Source organism: Brassica napus, chromosome A3 (genome assembly GCF_020379485.1).
Source record: "Brassica napus cultivar Da-Ae chromosome A3, Da-Ae, whole genome shotgun sequence".
In the NCBI taxonomy this organism is placed as follows: domain Eukaryota; kingdom Viridiplantae; phylum Streptophyta; class Magnoliopsida; order Brassicales; family Brassicaceae; genus Brassica; species Brassica napus.
In genome coordinates, this window is record NC_063436.1 from 12992719 (window position 1) to 13016077 (window position 23359).

At 34.9% G+C, this 23359-nt stretch overlaps 5 protein-coding genes, 1 long non-coding RNA gene and 1 other non-coding gene across 8 annotated transcripts; 5 read left to right on the forward strand and 2 right to left on the reverse strand.

Annotated features, from left to right (window-relative positions):
- The first annotated feature begins 424 nt into the window (after positions 1–424).
- LOC106438498 (DEAD-box ATP-dependent RNA helicase 39) lies at positions 425–3622 on the forward strand. The gene is made up of 9 exons (XM_048776013.1): positions 425–1036; positions 1242–1337; positions 1620–1808; positions 1896–2036; positions 2113–2253; positions 2328–2470; positions 2552–2681; positions 2769–2817; positions 2939–3622. Exons 1-9 carry the CDS (start codon positions 521–523, stop codon positions 3397–3399), a joined length of 1866 nt encoding a protein of 621 aa, XP_048631970.1. The 5' UTR covers positions 425–520; the 3' UTR covers positions 3400–3622.
- Positions 3623–3789: 167 nt separating this feature from the next.
- On the forward strand, positions 3790–4005 carry LOC125607343. Its single transcript, XR_007338503.1, has one exon. It is a non-coding gene; the product is annotated as a small nucleolar RNA U3 (small nucleolar RNA).
- Positions 4006–5027: 1022 nt separating this feature from the next.
- On the reverse strand, positions 5028–8228 carry LOC106438499 (type I inositol polyphosphate 5-phosphatase 1-like). Of its 2 annotated transcripts, none has more exons than XM_013879681.3 (10): positions 7881–8228; positions 7606–7783; positions 7499–7528; positions 7350–7422; positions 7158–7262; positions 6178–6934; positions 5904–6094; positions 5712–5820; positions 5483–5625; positions 5028–5407 (listed from the first exon to the last, which is right to left on the reverse strand). In XM_013879681.3, exons 1-10 carry the CDS (start codon positions 7914–7916, stop codon positions 5209–5211), a joined length of 1821 nt encoding a protein of 606 aa, XP_013735135.2. In that variant the 5' UTR covers positions 7917–8228; the 3' UTR covers positions 5028–5208. The 2 variants fall into 2 exon arrangements, with proteins under 2 accessions (XP_013735135.2, XP_022571866.2); XM_022716145.2 differs by having other exon boundaries at positions 5483–5641.
- Positions 8229–8694: 466 nt separating this feature from the next.
- On the forward strand, positions 8695–10896 carry LOC111214608. Its single transcript, XR_002663973.2, has 2 exons — positions 8695–10502; positions 10579–10896. It is a non-coding gene; the product is annotated as an uncharacterized LOC111214608 (long non-coding RNA).
- Positions 10897–15167: 4271 nt separating this feature from the next.
- Positions 15168–16593, forward strand: LOC111214089 (40S ribosomal protein S18). The gene is made up of 4 exons (XM_022716146.2): positions 15168–15338; positions 15451–15611; positions 15988–16176; positions 16281–16593. The coding sequence occupies exons 1-4, from the start codon at positions 15336–15338 to the stop codon at positions 16384–16386; spliced, it is 459 nt and encodes a 152-aa protein (XP_022571867.1). The 5' UTR covers positions 15168–15335; the 3' UTR covers positions 16387–16593.
- A 67-nt stretch (positions 16594–16660) lies between these two features.
- LOC106438501 (UDP-rhamnose/UDP-galactose transporter 5) lies at positions 16661–18610 on the reverse strand. The gene is made up of 6 exons (XM_013879683.3): positions 18454–18610; positions 18072–18262; positions 17799–17983; positions 17531–17731; positions 17288–17449; positions 16661–17213 (listed from the first exon to the last, which is right to left on the reverse strand). The coding sequence occupies exons 2-6, from the start codon at positions 18199–18201 to the stop codon at positions 16887–16889; spliced, it is 1005 nt and encodes a 334-aa protein (XP_013735137.1). The 5' UTR covers positions 18202–18262; positions 18454–18610; the 3' UTR covers positions 16661–16886.
- A 1656-nt stretch (positions 18611–20266) lies between these two features.
- LOC106438502 lies at positions 20267–21813 on the forward strand. Its single transcript, XM_013879684.3, has 3 exons — positions 20267–20612; positions 21097–21177; positions 21275–21813. The coding sequence occupies exons 1-3, from the start codon at positions 20454–20456 to the stop codon at positions 21605–21607; spliced, it is 573 nt and encodes a 190-aa protein (XP_013735138.2). The 5' UTR covers positions 20267–20453; the 3' UTR covers positions 21608–21813.
- The last annotated feature ends 1546 nt before the right edge of the window (positions 21814–23359 follow it).

Below are 23359 nucleotides of genomic sequence, written 5' to 3' on the forward strand. Positions count from 1 at the left end.
TGCAAAACAAGGACCTATGAACAACTAATTTTACCCAAGTTGTATATATACCTTCCTGATTAGTTAACCTATTATTTGCATGATGACTATGTTGCTTCTTGTTTACAATATTATGTCAGTTACAACTTCTAATAATGCTGTAAATATTTGATGTGACATGGTACATATGATCTGGTTATCTTTTGACATTGGTCGAAAACACTCAAAATTTAGGTTAGACTATGCGGTAATCAATCCACCCTCGAAGTGCATTCTTTGTGAACAGGACATTATAAATAAATAAATAAAACTATTCATCAAAGTCTACCTCAATAGGCAGCATAAAATAATGTATTGTAAAATGGCCCATAGAGACTCTAAATGAGCCAAGATATGGGCCGTGTAGGCCTTAATCTCTTGTCAGTCCACTCAACTAGCAAAACCTATCTTCTTCCATCATCGCTCGTACCAAATGACCTCCATGAACAACAACACCTCCTCTTAAACCTTCCGATAAACCTAGAACAACCGCGAAATAGCTATGGTAGGAGCTTCGAGAACAATCCTCTCCCTCTCTCTCTCCTCCTCCTCCCTCTTCACCTTCTCCAGAACCCCTCACGTCATCCCACTTCTCCGCCTCCACAAACCTTCCTCTATATTCCGCCACGCTCTTCGCCGCCCTCTATGCGCCGCCGCAGCCGCTCCGACGGAAACGAACATCGCCGAGCCAGATCAATTAAAGCACACGATCTTGCTGGAGAGGCTCCGTCTCAGGCACTTGAAGGAATCGGCAGCGAAACCGCAGCAGAGGCCGAGCAGCGTCGTCGGCATAGGGGAAGAACAAAACATGAAGAGTAAGAAGAAGAAGATGGCTGAGAGTTTCGAGGAGCTAGGGCTGAGCGAGGAAGTCATGGGGGCTTTGAAAGAGATGAACATTGAGGCTCCTACTGAGATTCAGTGTATCGGTATACCTGCTGTTATGGAGCGCAAGAGCGTCGTCTTGGGGTCCCACACCGGCTCCGGCAAGACTCTTGCCTACTTGCTTCCTATTGTTCAGGTCACTCTTCTTATGTTTCTGTGGATTTGCTTGTGTATTCTTATGTAACAGTAGATGATTTGATTTGCTTATTTAGTGTCATTCCATGATATCTAGAGCTCTCCCCAGTTCCAGTGTTGTCTTGTTTCTTTAGATATGAAGATAGGTTGGTTTATGTTCTTGAAAAGCATGGCGTTGTAAGTTGGATTGGTTTGAGTTTTTGCAGCTGATGAGAGAAGATGAGGCAACCGTTGGTAAAATAACTAAGCCTAGGCGTCCCAGGACTGTTGTTCTCTGTCCCACCAGAGAACTCTCTGAGCAGGTACTACTTCTACTTCTACTTCTACTGCTTTTGTTTTCTCTCTTTACCAAGATTTGTTGCTGCTCTAGGACATTGTAAATGTGGATTCCATGTTTGTGTTGAAACGAATATGAACTTGTGGTTGCTGGGAAAAATGTAAAAGTTGGAATATTTATTTTCTAGAAAGTTTTGGTTGCCTTCTTATAGGATGACCATAACACTGGAGAGTAGAGTATTTATGCTAGTTTCATCAATGGTTTTGGACAGCAAAATGTGAAAAACTAATTAAGGACTCTGCATTAGGTTTACCGTGTGGCAAAGTCCGTAAGCCACCACGCGAGGTTCAGATCTATATTAGTTAGCGGTGGTTCTCGGATAAGACCACAGGAGGATTCGTTGAACAATGCAATAGACATGGTTGTTGGAACCCCTGGTAGGATTCTTCAGCACATCGAAGAAGGAAACATGGTCTATGGAGATATTGCGTATTTGGTATGCTCTTATTCTGGTTTCTTGACATTATATATTCCATGATTTTGGAGTTAAACAAAAGGGCAATGAGGATGTGTTCTTATACAGGTGCTTGATGAGGCAGACACTATGTTTGATCGTGGCTTCGGTCCCGACATTCGCAAGTTTCTTGCCCCACTGAAACAGCGTGCGTTGAAAACAAATGACCAAGGGTTTCAAACCGTCTTAGTCACTGCCACTATGACAACGGTATGCACATGTTCACTGTGTGCTTACCCCTTTGGCTTTTATCATGATTTATAAACTTTTCTTCTTGCGTTTTCAGGCTGTTCAGAAGTTAGTCGATGAGGAGTTTCAAGGGATAGAGCATTTGCGAACATCAACATTGCATAAGAAGATAGCAAATGCTCGGCATGACTTCGTCAAGCTTTCAGGTAGCGAAGATAAGCTAGAAGCACTTCTACAGGTAAAATGCACCATTAAGATTCTGGTTTTCAAACATGTTACGGTTTTGGTACTTATGGTTTGATGAGAATGCAGGTTCTTGAACCTAGCTTAGCCAAAGGGAGCAAGGTGATGGTCTTCTGTAACACTTTGAACTCCAGCCGTGCCGTCGATCACTATCTTTCTGAAAACCAGGTCTCTACTGTGAATTATCACGGTGAAGTTCCAGCAGAACAAAGGTGCAATTAAAAACAGCTTTTGCCTGAAACGTAATTCATTTCCTGAAGTTAAATTGGTTTGCATTTCATCAATCAATCCAGGGTTGAGAACTTGAAAAAGTTTAAGGACGAAGAAGGAGACTGCCCCACGCTGGTGTGCACTGATTTGGCTGCGAGGGGTCTGGACCTTGACGTGGATCATGTAATCATGTTTGATTTTCCAAAGAACTCTGTAAGAGTCCTTATTCTTTCTTCTCTTAACTTGTTGATTCACGTTTCTTGAGACCTTGAAAGTTTACTTTAAACTTGAATTGCTTAGATTGACTACCTTCATCGCACTGGAAGAACAGCTCGCATGGGCGCTAAAGGTTTGACCATTTTAATTAGTTTAATTCATTTTTGTCTACCTTCTTTTAAAGCATCTGCTGCTTATGATTTGAGGCACTAGGTAATAAAAAAAGATAAGTGTTAATGTGTTTCTCTTTACAGGAAAAGTGACGAGTCTGATAAGCAGGAAGGACCAAATGTTAGCAGCTAGAATCGAAGAAGCTATGAGAAACAACGAGAGCTTAGAAGCACTTACCAACGATAACGTGAGGAGGGATGCTGCAAGAACCCAAATCACTCAGGAGAAAGGAAGGAGCGTTAAGCAGATCAGAGCAGTGAGCAAGCAACGAAACACTAGAGACAGAGGAACATCATCATCTCCACCTGCAAGACCAGCAGGTGTGAAGACACCAGTGAGAAAGTCTACTTCAGTGAGAAAGTCAACTTCGGGAAGAGCATCCTCTCCTCCAGAAAAGTCTACAAAGCCCAAGAGAAAAATATTGAAGACGGTTGGATCCAGATCGATAGCTGCGAGGGGGAAGAAGGGTTCAGAGAGAACAGGTAAGAAACTAAGTGTTGTTGGGTTCAGAGGTCGGTCTTCTGCGGCTAGACCCTCTTCTTGATTTCATGCTCTTAGCTTCAGGAAAGTGAATTATGGTCGGATTATGATTGCATAAGTGTTAAAGATGAATCATCTTGAGAGACCATAACATGTTCTTTCTTCTACGAATTTCATATTGAGAGAAAAAAAATCACTTTTGCCTTGACAGAAACTCAAATCAGTAAAATCTGTATATGACGTTTGACATCAATAGTTGGTTGTATTATATTCGTTTTAGGAGGTAAGAGTATAAGCCTTCGTATTAAAATATTAGAAACAATATAAAAAAGCCATCGTATTATATATATAATACGTGGCTTACAAACAATATTGTCAAAGCATCCAACATCGAGCAAGGAGGATAAAAGTTCCAGTATATATGAGAAAGAGAAGGAAGCAATGGTCACGAGTCACGACCTTACTTGAACAGGATCTGTTCTATCGGCTCGTACCTCTGTGTCTTTAATTTCTAAGGAGACAGACCCAAAACCCTGGTGGATGAACCATGACCATGCGACCGGAGCCTGTTTGATGGTCACCACTCTCTTAAAGTTTCGGAGCTGTAGAGGATCGTTACTTGGCTGGGTCACTTACTTGTCGAGGTGGTAGCATGGCGTTCTGAGAGGTTCCTTTTTTGGCTCGTGTGATCTTTTGCCACACAACGCCCATCAGCAAACCTTGGCGCACATGAAAATCATTTGAATGCATGAAAGGCCACTTGTATTCCAAAACACACTAAAAACTTTTAGTCAACAAGTCCGAAAATCTCAGTGTCACTCAATATTATGAAGACTTTCGATAAGTTAAGGCCATAACTGGATCAACAAAATTTGGAATTGGAATATGTGGAATGGGTTATTTCGTTTGATTCCAAAATAAAACTACCAGTTACATAGAATTAAAAAAAGATCACATTCCAATTCTTGTGGGATAAATGGAAACAAAAGAAATGTAGTAATAAATCACTTTTAAGAAAAAAGTTACTTGAATGCAGTGGAATGGAACAAAATTAGATATTTTTAATTATGTTTAGATAGCACTTATTCATTTGCAGTCATATGTCAGATTTGTTAAAACTTTCAATTTGAAAATTATGGTAGAGTCTATGATTTGTTACAACCTTAAACTAAAATATAGCAACATATTTTCTTATTTAAACACTCCATAGTGACATCAAACTTACAAATCAGAATTTTAGTATTAAACTAAAGTTTAAATAAATATTTTTGCTTCCTTTTTATCATTGTTTATTAATTTTAATGAAATTTATTTTACTGTCAGATACATTTAAGTAGTATAATGAAAATAGTTACAAATCAGTTCAAAAAAAAAAAATGCTAGAGAAACCTTCTCTCTAGGTTATCACCTCATAATTCAACGAACATGTGTATTACGTGAATTTTCTTACTAATGAGGCCAAGTCGTACATCGGAGGTGATTTAGTTGTATGATCTCTTTTTAATGAAAGAAGTATAGTAAACGTTGCAACGAATTGCTAATCCACGAGGAAAGAGCATGTTAAACCTGAACAATTATGTGGTTTTGTAACTAATCAAACCCCAAATATAGCTAGTGAAAATTGGATGCGATTAGTTTCTTGAGATCACCGTGATTTAGGCATACATCACACGTTTCGCGCGCGCGCACACAGACACACAAGTAATAGGATTGTGTATTTCACACTAACACTACACACACCCTTACAACCTTGAACATATACGTTTCTTTGACGAGACATGTCAAACATTGAATCCACAGACAGCCAGTGATATGAAACAATTACGAACAAAGAAAACAAATGAAGTGAATGGATCTGATTTTAGTTATATAGCTACTCCTGTACAAAAGCTTCATGGCTATCAATCTCTGCGTTGGTGAGCGTGAGCGTACGCTGAAGCTTCCGAGGAGAGAAAACCTCAACCTCTACAACAAATGTTGCTGTGACCGGGCGGTGATCAGAGAGTTTAATCTCACTTCTTCTGTAACTCATAAGCTTCATTCCTTTCCCATACCATATAATGCGATCACACCTGAACAAACATTTAGTTTTAAAATATACATACCATATTTAAAAGGTCTGTAATGAGTATGTGAGAGCAGCATACCAGGCTGGTGTTCGTTTCCCTGACTTGGGATCGTTTCCTCTGTAAATTTCCGAATCTATTTCGTATTTGTAAGTTGGTGAAAAATCTAGATTTCCTTCTGACCATCCCTCGAATACACGCCCTTGTCTCATTTCTCTTGCAAGCTACCAAAGATTGATACTATAAGAGTGTAATAAAATATGATCTTGATCAAAGGCAATTTGATTATCCATATTTAGTGAAAATGTACCTGGTCCTTCTCAGCTAACTTCTTCCAATCTTTTCTTGCAATAAGCTCATGTGTCTTCTTATACGATAAGTTAATCCGATAATTCAAATCCCCTAGCCAGATTATTCTTCTGTAGAACATTAACATTTTTCTTGCTAAAGTTAATATCAATAATATTTATTTCTTGAATGTGAAATCAAGAAAAAAACATACTCATGATCACGGATGCTTCTTGGAACTCTTGTTGCATTAAGAGAATGAGGATGAAACTGGGTTCTTCTATGAATATCGCTTACATCAGCGTTTCTTTTTCTATGATCTCCATCTTTTTCCCCTGACGCTAGATGCGTGCAGACAAAACAAAACGGTGTCTGATACACTGACATGCTCACGGAGACAGCTCCCTGTAAAGGTCATAATCACTTTATCACAATCCGCAAATGCATTCCCAAAATCAAGTTTAAGTAAGAGAAGTAATGATGAAGACCTTGTTACCAATGTAACCCATAACGCCAACACCAACAGTAGACACACTGAGATTACGTATATGCTTCCTCAAGCTCCTCCGAACCCATACGGTTAAGAAAACTCCAACCATCTGTTTGCTAACGATCCGTACATACGACGGTTTCCTCACGTTCATGAGAGGCTTGAAGTCTATATCAGTTAGCAGAGGCGTCTTCTTCCCTGATGTTGCGGTTGCTTTGAAAGAGCTGTAATTCTTAACCGGCTTCAGTGAAGACTTGTAGGAACAACGCCTTTCCCTAACATGTTGGTTCAACAATCTCAATGGAGGTTCTGGCCAGCTCAGCCCAACTCTCTCTGAGTAACTAAACCACCGGTTTAAACTCTTGGCACGTTTGGAACCAGTGTCATCAAGCTGCACTGACAATAACCTGTCCAGCGTCTTTGGCGATGAGAACTGCCTCTGGAGATACTCTTGTCTCGGCAAGCATGATCTCTTATCGTAATTAGTGTTTACAATACCGTCCTCAATTTCGAAATCTTCATCAACCGGATGAATAACATTGCAAGTAAACATATCTTCTACTACATCAGAGACCTCCTCTTCGAATGGTTTAAACTTGGACGGAGAAGGAGGATCACTGTAACTTATGATCTTTAACTTGCTCGGTCTTATCCTGTTTAAAGCGTCACGTATGGTATCCTCCCATTTAGAAACAGGCTTGTCGTCTTCAACACCAAAAATGTTTCCAGCATTCAGTGGAACAATTTCCTGAAGACTGAGTAAAAAAACAAAACAGTGAAGTAAGGTCATTTATAATGAGACATGAACACATGATCGGTCCTAGACAAAGCCAAATGAAACATTCGTTTATAACCCCCAAATTTTTCGAAGAAAATTACATAGACAACCCTCAAATTTGTCAAAAAAATTTTTTATTGAAACTTTTAATAAATCGCATAAAACCCCTATAATCTTAGGGCCGCCTTGCAGGAACGTACCCAAGAACATAAATGTCAGCAGGTTCAATGGTATCTACCCAACCATCAATATCCAAGTCCTTTGGTGGAACTCTTCCTCCAACATTCCAAGTCCCAACACAGATTCTAGCTACATCAAAACATACATTAAAGTTAAGACACAACACAAGAAAGTAGCAGAGAGACATCTCAAACATAGGAAAAAAAATGAACCTGACTGATTTGGTGTCCATATACTGATTCCTAAACGTTTCTGAGTTCCTTCTTCTCAGCTCTGGTTGTGCATCTAAAAATATATAAAAATGGCCGATGATTCTTGACATGGATAAAGATTTAAAGACATTTGAAACAGAGCACAATACCATCAGTGTCAAGAAGACCTTCTTCGATTCCTGAAACTCGAGATCGGAACATAGTTTTCTTTAGATTTCAGAAAATTGTGTACAGAGAGATTTGAGAAACCACTGACCTTCGGTTTCAGAATCATCAGCACAATCACTGTCTTCTTGATCTTCATCGTCACTTTCAGGGGCAAGGTCGGATTCAGTGTTTGGAATGTTAAACCATTTACGGAGAAGAAGACGAGCCGGATAGAGCTGTAAGCATGACGACGAAACCGGAGAACAGCAGAGCGTAGCCCAACTCCTCTGGCGAATATCCAAAATTAGAGATAAAGCGTTAATTCCAAGAAATGGAAACAGAGGAGAGAAGATGGAAAAAAAAAAGAAACAGTGATCGATGTACCTCTGTTCGCCGGAACTGTGATCTACCTGGTGACATTAAGACGTGTAATCAAAAACCAGAAGGTTACAGAGGTGCTAAGGATGTAGAGGGGGAAGGAGAAGACGGTTGAGGAGTATTAACGACCATTGTTGAGAGAGAGAGAGAGAGAGGCAATGCTGATGATGCTGTGAAATGTTGGTTTTGACTTTTTGTAATTTTAAAAAGTAAACGTAGGATGAAGTCGTGAGTGAGTAGATAATCTTCTGGAATCAGCCGGCGTTTTGGATTTGAATAAAGGCTAAAAAGGTTGACTCGCAATTTTCTCCTAAGCAGTGAGTGTTGTGGCATTCGGTTATTGGGTTAAAAGGTTTAGATTATTCGGATTTCTTAATTTTTTTGGAGTTTTAGAAAATAAATAGAAAGCAAATTGCGGAAGGTAGATATCGGTCTCAACAAACAACAAATTTAATAGGGTAAACAAATTTAAGAGGCAAGAGATTATGGTTACAACGAAGCGCGAATACAAGATGAGGAAAATGAATAAAACAAATCGGAAAGGAAAGTCGATAGAAGTAGAACAGGTAGTGAGTGATAAGGTGTAAGAAATGGGCATATTGGCTTTATTTTTCTTTGAGTCTTCTTCCTCTTTTATAGATTTTTTTTTCCACCATTCCTCTCGAATGGCCATTTCTTAAGCCGTCATTATCTCTAGAAGTTCATGTAGTCATCAGTGGGTTGATGACAGCTAAGTTTAAAAATAAAAATCTAAATAAAAAAACATTTGTAAATTAAAATCTCTATAAATTAATAAAATTTCAAAGTCCTTACATTATTAATTTATAGAGATATTAATTTACAAAAGTTTTTTTATTTAGATTTTTTATTTTAAGATATAATTATTCTAAGATAAGAAAAATATTTGATTTTAGTACATAGACATTAAAGACATTCACGTTTTTAAATTTGATTTTAGTACATAGACATTAAAGACATTCACCATATAATTATTTTACTAAATAAAAAATTATTTATATTTTATATAATTTAGTCAAACATATAGAAATAGTCTTTTTTATTAGTTTATAAAATCAGTTAGGCATGAACATTGGCTATCCATTTAGGTACATGTTGTTCCTTTCAGTTATCATTTTTTTTTTGAAATTAGGCTCCGCTTGAATATTATAAATTTATATGTGGGTTTTGAGTTGAATCTTTCTCAGTCTAGATGAGTTCGGTTCTGATGTATAAGAACCTAAAAATATCTAAATAACATCTTTGTTGCCAACATCTGGTTTCTCCAACCACCCAATTTCATATGTTCATATCTGAATACAAAAATCACTTTCACCCATTTCATAATTAGCATTTTATGAGCTCCACCACCTAACCTATAGTTTGAGGAGGTTTCTGGTCTACAAGTTTTCATTTTCTAGAGCTCGGTCTAGTAGACATCTTAGTTGAGTATGTCTTCTTTTCCTTACCCAAGACGACATCATATTTTAAGAATAAGGAAATTCAATCCTTCCAAAGGCAGTAATTATTTGGTTAAAAGGCAAAAAGAAGATGTTACATCTCCTTTTTTTTTTGATGGTGTCATGTTATCTCACTGAAGTCACCAATCATGAATCATGGTCTATCTCAAGAAGATGCGCAAGCGTAAGATGTTCCAAAACTTGGTCCACATGTTCAAACACTTTTTCGTCCATAAAATTGTCATATAATTTTTTCCTATCAGTGACTGCTTCTATATCAATTATTAGTTATTACATATGTTTGAGAGTAAATACATTATTTAACAATGATCTTAAAAGTGACAACGACCACTAAAAATAATTATGTTGAACTTTTTTCTCGAGTAAGTTTGAAACCAATGTATAAGAATATCCACATTTTTAATCTCATTTATACTGACTATAAGTTTGGTTTATATAGTTTTATTTGTGGGAAAATTCAGTTCTATAACAAATTTTCTACCACTTTTCAAATTTTACCCTATGATAACCATTTTCATAAATACATTATGTTTTGGATGAAAAAGACTAAACTAACCCTTCTAAATCATTTAAAATGTTTAAAATAATTTATAAAACATTTGTATGTCAATCCCAACCCCTTAGTACTAAACCCTAAACAAGAATCATTAATCCCTAAATTCAAATGTTAGGGTATTTTTGATTGATTGTATTTTTTGAAAAATGGTAGCCAATTTACGGTATTTCAAGAAATTTCTATTTATTTTTCAGTTACATATTTTATTTCATTTAGTTTATTTTTCATACTTGATAATTTTATTTAATATTTAAACATCAAACTTGGTAAAAGTAAAATTAAATTAAATCTATGCTTTTCTTGTAAGATTATTTCAAAGGGAAAACATCGATCCCATCGATTTCGTTGACTAGTTTTCATCTGCACCTTCAGTTTTATTTATATTTCTTCTGAGTTAATTTCAATATCTATTTTTATCCTATTTAAAGTGTATTTATTCTGAGTTAATGGCAAAGAAGCATATTGTATTTCATAGGAGTGTAAGAAAAAAAGTATTTCTTTTGTTGTTAAGAATTTTCTCATTTTCAGCCATGAGACTCAGTGTTATGTTAATGGTTTCTTGTGTTCTCACATTTCTCATTTTAAATAATGAAGGTAATTTTTGTTCTATTCAGTGTTTATCAAAATAAATTTTACAATCTACTAATCTTTTGAGCTTGATATAATGCAGTAGAGGTGGAAGCCGGCATGAGAAAACTTGGCTGCGATACATTACCAAGCAATTATTTTGGAACATGCGGAAAAAATGGAATTAATTTATGTGTAGAAGACGTAAAAAAAATGATTGTCAAAAATACTGGAAAAGCTTTGCCAAAAGGTTATGGAGTACGTTGTGACAAATGTATTGATCAAGCTCCCAAGCCAGGTTATGCTCGCATGCATCAATGTGTATGTAAATATGATTGCTAAATTTTAAAATATCTATATAAGCATAATCTCTTTACTAATAAAGACATGAGATCATTGTAATCAAGAGTTTTTTGGCGTAGATCTGGCTGGAAAAACAGCTCATGTCTTACTAATAACTTTCCAAGTTATACTAATAACTTTCCAAGTTATATTGGTTATGGTTCTAAATAAATATAAATTTGAGCTAATAATATCCAAATTCTAGTAACCTTATATATATGTGTGTGTGTGTGAGGAGAGAGAGAGAGAGAGAGAGAGAGAGAGAGAGAGAGAGAGAGAGAGAGAGAGAGAGAGAGAGAGAGAGAGAGAGAGAGAGAGAGAGAGAGAGAGAGAGAGAGAGAGAGAGAGAGAGAGAGAGAGAGAGAGAGAGAGAGCGTTTTTTTCCTCTTATGTGATTGTGTATGTGGGTAAGGAATATTGGTCAATGAATGTATCAAAACATGAAACATACACATAAGAAAATTGACAAAATAATTCATATTTTATAGAACCAAAATGGCTTGTTAAGATTTTTTTGTTTCAATTTTAAAAGTTGAAGATTGAAATGACATACTTAACATTGGGTTATTTAGAAATTGTATATATGTTAATCTCGATTAAATAACTTACTTAAGCATATACATTTTAAATAAGATTAAGAACTGAATCAAGAACTAAAAAAGTTGTTCAATGTAATTCATAATTTAAAAAACAAATTTAAAGTAAGTTTTCTTTCTTCACTTAGGATCATCTAATACATGTTTCAAGTTTTTTTTGTTCACGTACATGTTTCAAGTCATGACCATTCATTTGGTTTGTATCACACATTAGAATGGGTTATAACCATTTTGGGATATCAACTTTTGTTATTGATATCTATAAAAAAGATTCATGACCAAGTTCCCATTTTTTGGCTTCTACATGGAAGATTAGTGTGTGTGTTTTTTTTTAAGAATGAGAAACAATTTAGCTCTTGATTAATTTTAAACTTATTTAAAACATTTTAAATTGAGATAAAAGCTATAATTTTAAGTGAGCCATTTAATTACGTTATTCTAGTCCTTAATCTTTATTCTATTCCTCAATTTTTAAGAATGAGAAACAACTATTTAGCTCTTGTTTTATGTTGATCAAGCCATTTTTATCCGTCAAAGATAACTGTTAAACATTACTAATATAACTAAATGATTGACTTTTCACAGTACATACTAAATTGATATGGTCAACAAAAAGACGATAATAACCTTCATCTTTGAGATTCATGGCGATGGAGATGCCTATCTATAGGTGAATGAGTGCGAAGAAGCTGAAAGAGGTGGTGATTGGGAATAAATGAAAGTGGTGGAAACATGTTTTCAGAAAATGAATGTGAACGATAATGGCGAACTCTTAGTGTTGATTGAATGTGTTACAATGAGTTTTTCTTGGACATAAATCGCAGAACATGGAAGTCAAGAGGACGATGTTTCAGAGATAAAAGTTATGATTTTTAAGTGAGCCATTTAATTACATTATTCTAGTCCTCAATCTTTATTCTAGTCCTCAATTTTTAAGAATGAGAAACAACTATTTAGCTCTTGTTTTGTGTTGATCAAGCCATTTCTGTTCGTCAAAGGTAACCGTTAAACATTACTAATATAAATAAATAATTGACTTTTCACAATACATACTAAATTGATTTGGTCAACAAAAAGACGATAATAACCTTCATCTTTGAGATGCATGGCGATGGAGATGCCTCTCTATAGGTGAATGAGTGCAAAGAAGCTGAAAGAGGTGGTGATTAGGAATAAATGAAAGTGGTGGAAACATGTTTTCTGAGAATGAATGTGAACGATAATGGCAAACTCTTAGTGTTGATTGAATGTGTTACAATGAGTTTTTTCTTGGACAGAAATCATATAACAGGGAAGTCAAGAGGACGATGTTTCAGAGAGACGAACTTTGGTTCTTTGCTTCAGCCGTATTAAGGTTAGAGTCGACATCCATCTCATCGGGCCGAATACACCTTCAAAATACGGAGCCCAATCATGCATTACGCAACCAAAGCCCACGATCACAAAGTTTTAATAAAACGGTGTGTTTTTCTCAGATGGACATGTGTCAGCTTGCTGGGTATCCATATTCAATAATGGGGAACACCACCAAAAGCTCAACAATGGGAGCACTATCAAATATTCAGTAATGTGGCACACCACAAAATCTATCACAAAGAAGATTTTCACCAGATTTTGACCAGCGTAAACACACAAAATTTTCAACAAGGCGGCTCATAAGGAACAACAAAACATATAGTTCAATATTGATTTTTAACTGAAAATAAAGAAGAAATTTTGCAAAATTATGAACAAGATAATTCTGATGGTGAAACTGTATAAGCTTCCTCAAAATGTTCAACAAACTTCATTACATGGTCTAGATATTAAAAATTATTTTGAAACTCATCAAATTTCACATACTCTGAGACCTTGAGATATATTCAATATATGGAGAGTTCCACAAAGAATATTTATAAATTTAATGAAAATAGTTGAAATTACTGAGATGACGAAAATTAAATATGTTTAAGTTGTGTTTCATTATTCTATTTTATGTAATAAATTATTATATTTTATTATTGTTATGTATCTTGTTTAATACATTTTTTATATTTAGTTATGATGTGCTCTTATTTCATGTTTAAATGTGTAGGCTTTTCGTCTATGTTAGATGCAATTACAAATTATTCACAAACTTAAGTTAGGAAGAGAGAATTAAAATGAGGGATTTACAAAATGAACTATTTGCGGAATTAATAGTTAAAAAGCGTCCGTGCAAACTGAGGGAAGGTTGGGATGGATAAATATTTGTCGTCGACTACAACAAAATGATGATGCTTGTGATCTTTAGTTAAAAATGTCACTAGGATGTTTCAACACAGTGTGTGATACACTGCTAACAAATATGGTCCATAACCAACATTAAATGTAAACATTGAAGGAAGTATGACTATGTTTATACATATATATGAGCATAACAAAGTTCAAAAAGATGTTGGTTTGAGATTTGACAGAAATGAAGAGACAATTTAAAGAAAAATTATGGAACTTCTTACGACAACTGAACGTTTGGCATGCAATTATATAATAACACCAAAAATGCAAGAGTTATACCAAATTCTAAAATGACTTCAACCGGATCGAACATATTATCTGTTTTTCAGCGGATTTGTTGACGTTACTGATGGGACTCATGTATTCGTAAAAGTAAAGCATGAGTTACAATGAATGTTGGAATCAACTTGATAATGTATCAATGAATATCATGGCGATATGTGACTTGAATATGTTATTCACATATATAGAGAGTGGAGCACCATGATCATGTCACGATACAATTGTTTTGACAATGGCACATCAAAGCAATTATGAGTTTTCTTTGCCTTCATTAGAGAAATATCATCTCTCATTGATTATGGATACACAAAGAGATATCATATGTCTCATTTCAACTATGTTCTCTCTCCAAATAATAAATATGAACTAATCAATCGTTATCATATGTCTCTGCGTTCTATAATTGAGGGGACATTTGGAATTTGTGAAGAAAAAAATAGAGAATCTTTCAAAAAATTTAAGATATAGTATTCACATACAAAAGAAAATGGTTATAGAAATAGCGAGATTACTAACTTTATATAAATCTCAATTTTCAGATAAAGATTTTGAATGTAATGCAACACACGAAAATAAACAATAGATATTTTGAATGACATGAGTGATATGGAAACAATCAAGATAGCCTATAGAAAACAAATTGCACAAATAAAAGATAATATGCTAATCTGTTACGGGAAATCAAACTACTCAATGTTTTTTTTTGTATTGTATTGCACTTGATCAGTTTAATATATGAATGTTAAATTTTATATTAAATCAGTTTTATTAATTATGATTACAAATAATAATAAAATTATTAGAAAATACTTTAAAAAATTCAGTTTATTTTATATTAATATTTTATTAACATAACTAAAATATCTATTTTGTACCGGTTATTTATTTTAGCAATCAAAATTTATTATATACCAAACCAATATTTTTCACCAGTCAACTATTATTTTGCATTGTTTGTTTTTTAAATCGTACTTTATTCCACATAACGCATAGATTATTGTTGAAATGTCATGTACTTTAATTTTATACAGCTTTTTATAATTATATATCATTATTCTTCGAGCAATAGTTTATTTTTGATACATAAATCTAAAATAATCAAAGTTTATATCTCGTTCAACTTTTTTCTTCATAACTCTCCCAGCAAAAACATTTTTTTTCTAGAAAAAAAAGAAGAAGAAAATAGCACCTTTATTTATAAATCATCATCCTAAGGAAGGGCATAATGGTCTTTGACCATTACAGTATTGCGGAAGCCCTAATAATGAGGTATATATACAACTCGCCGAGAACACACTAGCAGACCTCCTCTCGTGTTTTAGCTTGCAGAGATCGTCACTTCTTGAAGGCGGCGGCTTCTCCTCACTCATCTCCGCTAATCACAATGGTAATTAGAATTTCAAAATTCCATTTCTAAGGAAGTTAGTAGCTAAAGTCAATGTTAAGATGCGTGAAATGTTTTCGTTCATCTGATGCGAAATGTTTGTTATGGTGTGTAGTCTCTGGTCGCGAATGAAGAGTTTCAGCACATTCTCCGTGTGCTTAACACAAATGTCGATGGGAAGCAGAAGATCATGTTCGCCCTTACCTCAATCAAGGGTATTGGGAGGCGTTTGGCTAACATCGTCTGCAAGAAAGCAGATGTCGACATGAACAAGAGGTTTGCTTTCTCTCTCTTTCTCGAACAGATTAGTGTGTTTTGGTTTGACTGTTGTCTGCTTTAAGACAGCATTGGCCTAAACTTATGGTTATTTCGTCTTTTCGGCCTTGGTTTGTTTATCTGTGTAACCATTATAGTTGTAGAATCGCTGGTCTTGTGTGATGTAATGCTCTAGTTTTCACTTTGTTGTCCTAACATTGTCTTTAAATGCCAACGTAAGCTAAAACCCTTGGTTTCGGGTGTTTCCTTTGACTCTATGGCCGTTGTTTGTTTGTTTGTTTGTAAGTGTAACCATCATAACTCTAGAATAAGCTAGTTTTGTAAATTCTTGTGTATACTAATTTATACTTCATGTTTTGATCTTGTTCTGGTTCAGGGCTGGTGAGCTATCTGCAGCTGAGATCGACAACCTGATGACCATCGTTGCCAACCCGAAGCAGTACAAGATCCCAGACTGGTTCTTGAACAGGCAGAAGGACTACAAGGACGGCAAGTACTCTCAAGTTGTCTCCAACGCTCTTGACATGAAGCTCAGGGACGATCTCGAGCGTCTCAAGAAGATCAGGTAAACTAAATACTCATCCCGATCATCACATAAACTGTGTTCTCTTGGGGTTTGAATTGAATGGTATTTGTAACGGTTGTTTTGCATTTTCTTACAACGCACAGGAACCACCGTGGGCTGAGACACTACTGGGGACTCCGTGTCCGTGGACAGCACACCAAGACAACCGGTCGCAGAGGAAAGACCGTTGGTGTGTCAAAGAAGCGTTAAGCAAGCCACATGTTTTGCTAGTTACTGCTGCTTTATTGGATATGCTTCATATGAACCGGCTTTGATTTTTTATGTTTCTGCTTCGAACTAGTTTATGTGTTGCTTTTGGATATTTGAAATAGTTTATGTCACTGTTGGATCTTCCAAATAGTTTGTGTGATACTTTTGGATCTTCTTGTCCTCTCTTATTATCTTTTCCATTGGTTACATCTGTTTTTACTCTCCATTGTTAGCGACCATGGATTTGAAGTGTTTACAGCATGAAAAATACTTATGATTTAAATAAGTCATATTATAGAAAATAAAGGTAACAAATCATTTTGTTTACAGCAACTGTGGCACATATGTAAAGGCTAGTTCCTCGTATTGCAAAAAAATATAAATTAAAATGCTAGGATATTTCAATATTCAGCTAAAAAAGAATACTAAAACATATGATGTATAAAAATGGTGCCATGTACGTAGCGAGATGACTCATCATCAATTCTGCTTAACGCTTGCTAAGCTTTTAACCTTGGTCCTTCATCAGAATCATCTCCATTTTTCTGTTGGCGGGTTGTTGGAAGAGAATAGCTCTTCTTCTCCTTACCACCCGGCTTGGACGAGGCATTACCGTACCAAATCATCCCCAGCACTGCAATTATCATGCCGATAACCACGTGCAGGTTTAGACCATCTCTGTCAAAGAAGAAGAAGCCCATTATCAGCACCAAGATCGTCTTCATATGGCCCAGGACTTGGAACGACACCGCCGTGAATCTCCCAATGCAGATGAACTGGCTGAGGTTTGTGCCAATAGCTATTGTGCACGAGAGGGTTATAAACATCTGCACAAGCATCACAACTTAGTTATACAATACATTGCATAAGCAAAATGTAATTGATTTGAGTGGGCAATTACCAGAGAGACAACGTTGTAGTCATACATGTCTACTCGTTTCTCTGTCAGCCAAAAGTCGAGAAATGGACCGACTATCAACAACGTTGCAGCTTGGGCTGGGGCAGTATGACCCAGTAGGTTGAATGAGGTAAGCGAGTACTTTCGCTGAAGATAATGAACATACTGCAATTAAAAAAAAAAACTTTATGTCAAGTACATTAGCTAAAAGAAGTTATGTTACATCGTAAAGCTCTGAGAACTTACGTATTGTTGCAAAGCAGTACTCCAGACAGCAACAAAAGCAGCAACGAAGCCTTTGGTGTTGACACTAACATCAGTAACAGTGCAAACACCAACACCCACAAGAACGAGTCCTATGCTAAGTTTGGTGTCTCTTGAGTAACGAATCTTATCGAACACTACTTCCAACAAGCAAGCTACAGGAATCATGCTAAGCTTTGCAATCTGACAAATCAAAAAGAGGATTAAGACAGCGACAAAGAATCAAACAGGTTTTTGCAAGAATCTTTACCTGATAAAACCCAACGGAGTTCCACATGAGACTAACATTCATCCCAACGATCGAAAAGTTTGCAAACAGAATGAACTTAAGAAGCTCTGTGAAGGGAAGATGAGAAGGCTGGATGTAGCCTAGACATCTTAGAACAAGTGTCATCAGTGTCGTCGTTGCGAAATGTAGACCGGTCAAGGTTGTTGCTGCAGTGAAATGTAGACCGGTCAAGGTTGTTACATACACAAAGAAACGAAGAGAGATGAGATCAAAACAGAATTGAGATATTATTACCAAAGCTAAAGCCGTAAGTAGCCATTAAAGCTTTATTGACAATGATGATTCCGACAGAAGTAACGACATTGAACATCCAGGCAGCGGCATCTACTGTTGATTTCTTGTTTGCTTTACTACCAGGAGCCATTGTTACTTTGGTCTTTTTCTTCTATTGCAAAATCTCAAACAAACATTTTCCAGACAAAATCCTACAACGGAGTTTAATTAAAACGAAGCAAAACTATTTGAAACAAAAAAAAAATTTCCCAATGAGGATCAGATCAGATCAGATCGGATCTAGAGGAATTGTCTAATCGACCTACTGTACGATAGGATCCGGCTAATGATGTCATTAAATGAGAGGAATTCAAAAGGGATAGAATAGATCGAGGGAAGGTACCTGGAGAAGAACAAAACGCGGTAGCAAAAATGATCAGAAGGCAGCGCGGCTGTCGACGTTGGTTTCTCTCTTTTCTATTTTGAGTTGAAGAGTGCGCTTAAGTAAAGGAGAGTGATCTCCTCATCATTACATTTCCACAATAAAAAAGAAAAGAATAATTAAGGTGTGTTTCTTTTTTCTTTACAAAAAGAGAGGAGTTATTTTTTTTTTTAGAAGTGTAACAAACTAAACCGAATCATCAAATCCAAATTGGTGGAGTTGGATCACCAGTTCTCTCAGCTTTAGAATAACTTCGAGCTAAATCATTGGTCTTTCTATTGTTTGATCGCTAAATCTTTTAAACTTTTTATAAAGATTAAATTTTGGGAAAATTGGAAATATAGACCAAAAAATTACTATCATTGTTATAATGAGATAATCCTAATAATTTTTATTTGTCTCATTTGTCTCTGTATTGTTTGCTTTTCATATTCGTTTGATAGCTAAATCTTTTAATTTTTTTATAACGATTGAACTTCTTAGTGTAGATGAAAAAAAAACAGGTCATTTTGCTTGTATTGATACAACACCAAAGTCAAAACAGTCTCTTGTGAACACCACTTGTTGTTGTTGATACACTTTTATACACTCTATATATGACTCATATAAACGTTTCGAATTTTGCATGTAGATGTGTGAAACGACGTCTAACATTCTTCACTCCCATCCATGTTGCTTTCACATCTTCCTTTTTGCATAACCACCGTTATCCTGAAAAACTACGTTTCCTTCCAAGTAACAAGTAACAACACCACCATTCTCTGTATTCATCTCTTTCAGAGAGAAATCAACTATTATTTTTGCCTTTTTTGATATCTTTTTCGGGTTTCTTTCCATAGTTTATCTTCTACTTCTACAAATATTAGATTTGTTGTGCATTCCTATCTTTATAGTTAAAAAAATATTATTTCATGTTCTATCGAGAGTAATTAACATATTGAGAATTTTTTGGAATTCTTCAAAACATGTAATCCATATTAGTGAACATCGATTCTCATGGAAATATTTTTGGGTTGGAAGGTGTATTTGAAAGAGTCCATTTATAATTATCTAGAGTAAACTGGAAGAACACATGATTATTGATTTTTCCTCAGCTCCATATCATACACATTGCACATTGTATACTACGTGCGTTCAAGAGAAGTTTAACAATGCCTTAATACTCCCTTTGTTCCCGAAAGAATGATTTTCTAGAGTATTCACGCATTTTAAGAAAATAATTAATATTTTATAATTAAATTTATTATTTATTTTACTATACATTTTCCAATAAATATCAACCAATAGTATTCAACTAATTCAAATATTTTCAATTAATGTTTCTTAAAAGTATACAACTTTTCAAAACATTAAATACTAAAAGTACCTTAAAATTATAGAAAATCTATCATTTTGGAACAAAAAATAAATCTAGAAAAAACGATTTCTTAAACAATTATAAAAACTACGGAAGAAATACTTACAATGGATATTCAACATGATGCAAGTAAACCCGGTCAGGAGGGATCTTCATAGGACGCCTCTGATAATACAATTAAACGTAGATCCTCGTAAAATAGTAGTATTGTCGGTTATCGAATCATCAACGTAATATTTTTCATTATTATAATATTCTAATAAATCACCATTAAAAAAAAAATAGTTGGCAGAGAAAAAGGCCAGATTTTAAGAAATGTTTGGGCCTGATTTTAAAATACAAATCTTTATAATTCGAACTGATCCAAATTGACATTCTGTTTTAAGACATTGTCGTACCATCTATAGAAGATAATTTACAGAGTTGAATGTCCAAAACGAAAAAAAAGTAAAACCTTCTTCGTTCTTGCCGTTTCGTATAAAGCGAGACAAGTGCCCCTCTTTGGTCCAATCCTCTTCTTTTTTTTATATATATAATTCATCAAAATCGCGGAGAGAAGAGCGACCATCCGTTCACAGCCGATTACAAAAGAATCTTTAGGGGGATGGGTAAGAAGAGAAAAGCTACAGAGACGAGCCTCGATGAGGTAGATCGGACTGTCTACGCCTCCTTTCGAACCGCCGCGAACTCTCTGTCTCAGCTTTACACACAGTCCATGAACCACCAGAAACTCTCTTTCCAAGCCGGTGAACGGCATGGTCTGGTATGGATTTAAAACCCTTCTCTCCCTCTGGCTCTTTGTGATTCTTGTCTATAAAAGGTTAAATTCAATTTGATGGGTCTTCGTTGAGAGTCTTACCGATCGGTTCTGTTGATTCCATGTTTTGATTTTCTATTTGGTGCTGGTTTCATGTACAACCTCCGTGCTAATCATCTCTTGTTTGCGGTGCCCCTCACTATATTTGACTGTACTTGTGTATGTCTGAATATCATATGTTGACAACTATATAATAACATTGTATTGTATGTTCTTGTCTTTTTTTTTTTTTATGATGTACTGATATTCTACTTGACGTGGGGATAAATTGTGTTGTGGTGTGAAACTTTTAGTTGGACGGTGACATATGTTAGTATGGATTAGAAAGAAAGGCATAGATTAGATTGTTGTGGCTCTTACTAGTTTTAATGCATCACTACCTAAGGTGAGAACACACTGAACGTTCTGCTCCAATTATTCCATGTTTCAGGAAAAACTGTACCAATGGATATGGAGACAACAAGAAGGAGGGTCAAGAGTGACTCCTGTGGATATAATCAATTACATTCAGGTTTATATAATTTTATCTAACATAACATGGAATTATCCGGGTCAGATCTGTTTTTTTTTTCTGTTCTTGATTGAGTTTACTGTTTACCCTAATGCAGAACGAGCTGGAGTGCTGCACAGAGGAGCCCCCAATATCCCCAAGAGCGCCGCCACCTCAACCAACAATGCATGTCACAAATTCCGGTCTCATTGCCTCTTCAGGCACGTCTTGCCCAACAGCTGTTCCGGCGATTCGGTCTGAGCAATGCGAAAACCAGGCCAAGAACTCGGTTTTCTCAAACGCTCTTTCAAGTCCCATACGCCGTAGTCTGCAGAACTACCAAATTCCGCAAGGAGGATACATATCTGGCGGAACCAGAAGCAGTGAACTGAACAGGGGATCTGACTCTCCTAGTTCTTTTGATTCTTCAATGGACATGCATGCAGAATAAGAAGCTATAAAGATGTAATACCCCCTCTTGTGATAATGTTTGATCTTATACAAAACTCGTTTGAATTTTCATAATGTATCAATTGGTTGTCATCTTGAAGGTGGTTTGCTGGTATTTTGGTTAGGGTTTCTGATGGTCACATGTAAATCATTGTGTTTGGGATTCATATCTCTTTATTAACTTCTTAGTGTTCATGTTTCAAATCACTTGAAGATCATCTGGTAAATCATCTATATTATTAAAGTTGAAGTACACAATCAGATTGTTTGGAAACTTGAATAAGACTATTAAAAAAAATTAGAGTGTTTGGAAACATGAATTGTAGTTTTTAAAAAAAACTTAATTTTGTTTGGAAACAAGGATAATAGTATCAAGAAAAAAAAGGGTAATGGGCTCATGTTATTAAGAAAAATTGAAAATCCATCATATTATAAGAAACTATCTATCTGTACCAGTTTTAAAATATACGAAAATGAGTCAATCTAATTGCCTAAAACTTTTTTTTCTAAACTAACCATAAAACAAAATTTAAACTTTATATACATATTTCAAATCAAAATAATAATTCAAAGTTGATTTATATCAAAAATTGATTAAAAAATATACATATATTCAAAAATGGATTTTTACTAAACTATTTTTCAATAACCATTATAAAAAAATGTTGTCAATATATATAAGAACAATACAATACAAAGCTCAATTTGAAATACCAACTCAAATTATGGTTTTTATATTTCATAGTAAGTTATAAAAATATAATATATGTAATTATTTATATGATGGTACGTATAAAATACTATTAATTATATGATTACTTATATGATGATACGTATAAAATACGATTAATTATATGATGACAATATACGATATATAATAATGACTAGGGATGGGCTTTCGGGTACCCACACGGGTTTGGTTCTGATCGGTTTGCGTTTCGGGTTTTCGGGGTCAAAGATTTCAGTCTTATTAGGATGTTTCTAAATTTTGGTTTGAGTTCGATTCGGATCTTTGCGGGTTTGGTTCGGGTTTGGATAACCCATTTAAATTATTTTTAAAGTTTTAAATCATTTTATATTTTAAATTTCTCAAAATTTATAAGTAAAATAATATATTACCTATAAATTTGAATAACATATGTCATAATACCTAAGCTTAACATATCAATTGGCTTAATTTAAAATTTTGGATACATAATCAATAATTATTTTATGGTGATTAAGTATACTTTTACTATTTCAGATATTTACTTTTGACTATCAATATATATTTTCAAGTATTTAAATCAATTTAAAAGTATCATTCTTGATGTTTTATATACGTTAAATCTAAACATAATTAATATATATAAATATATAAATCTATTTTTAGATAAATTCGGGTACCCGAATACTTCGGTTCGGATCAGATTCGGTTCTCTAAATAACAAAATTTTGAATAATTCGAATATTTAATCAATTTATGTTCGGGTTTGGTACTATATTTTCGGATCGGTATCGGTTCTGTTCCTCGGATTCATTTTGCCAAACCCCAATAATTACATGAAAAATAAATATCAACATATTTTTCAAAATATACACCCGCGCACCAAAGTCTAGTTAATATTATAACTCATGCAACAAGAAAAATTAGTGTGAATTAGGTTGATAGCATATATGCAAATGTATTCAAGTAAATGACTGCAAAATGTTGATGGTTTCATATGTCAATTGATCTCTCCAACTAGAAGTACAATTTACAAATAACTATAAT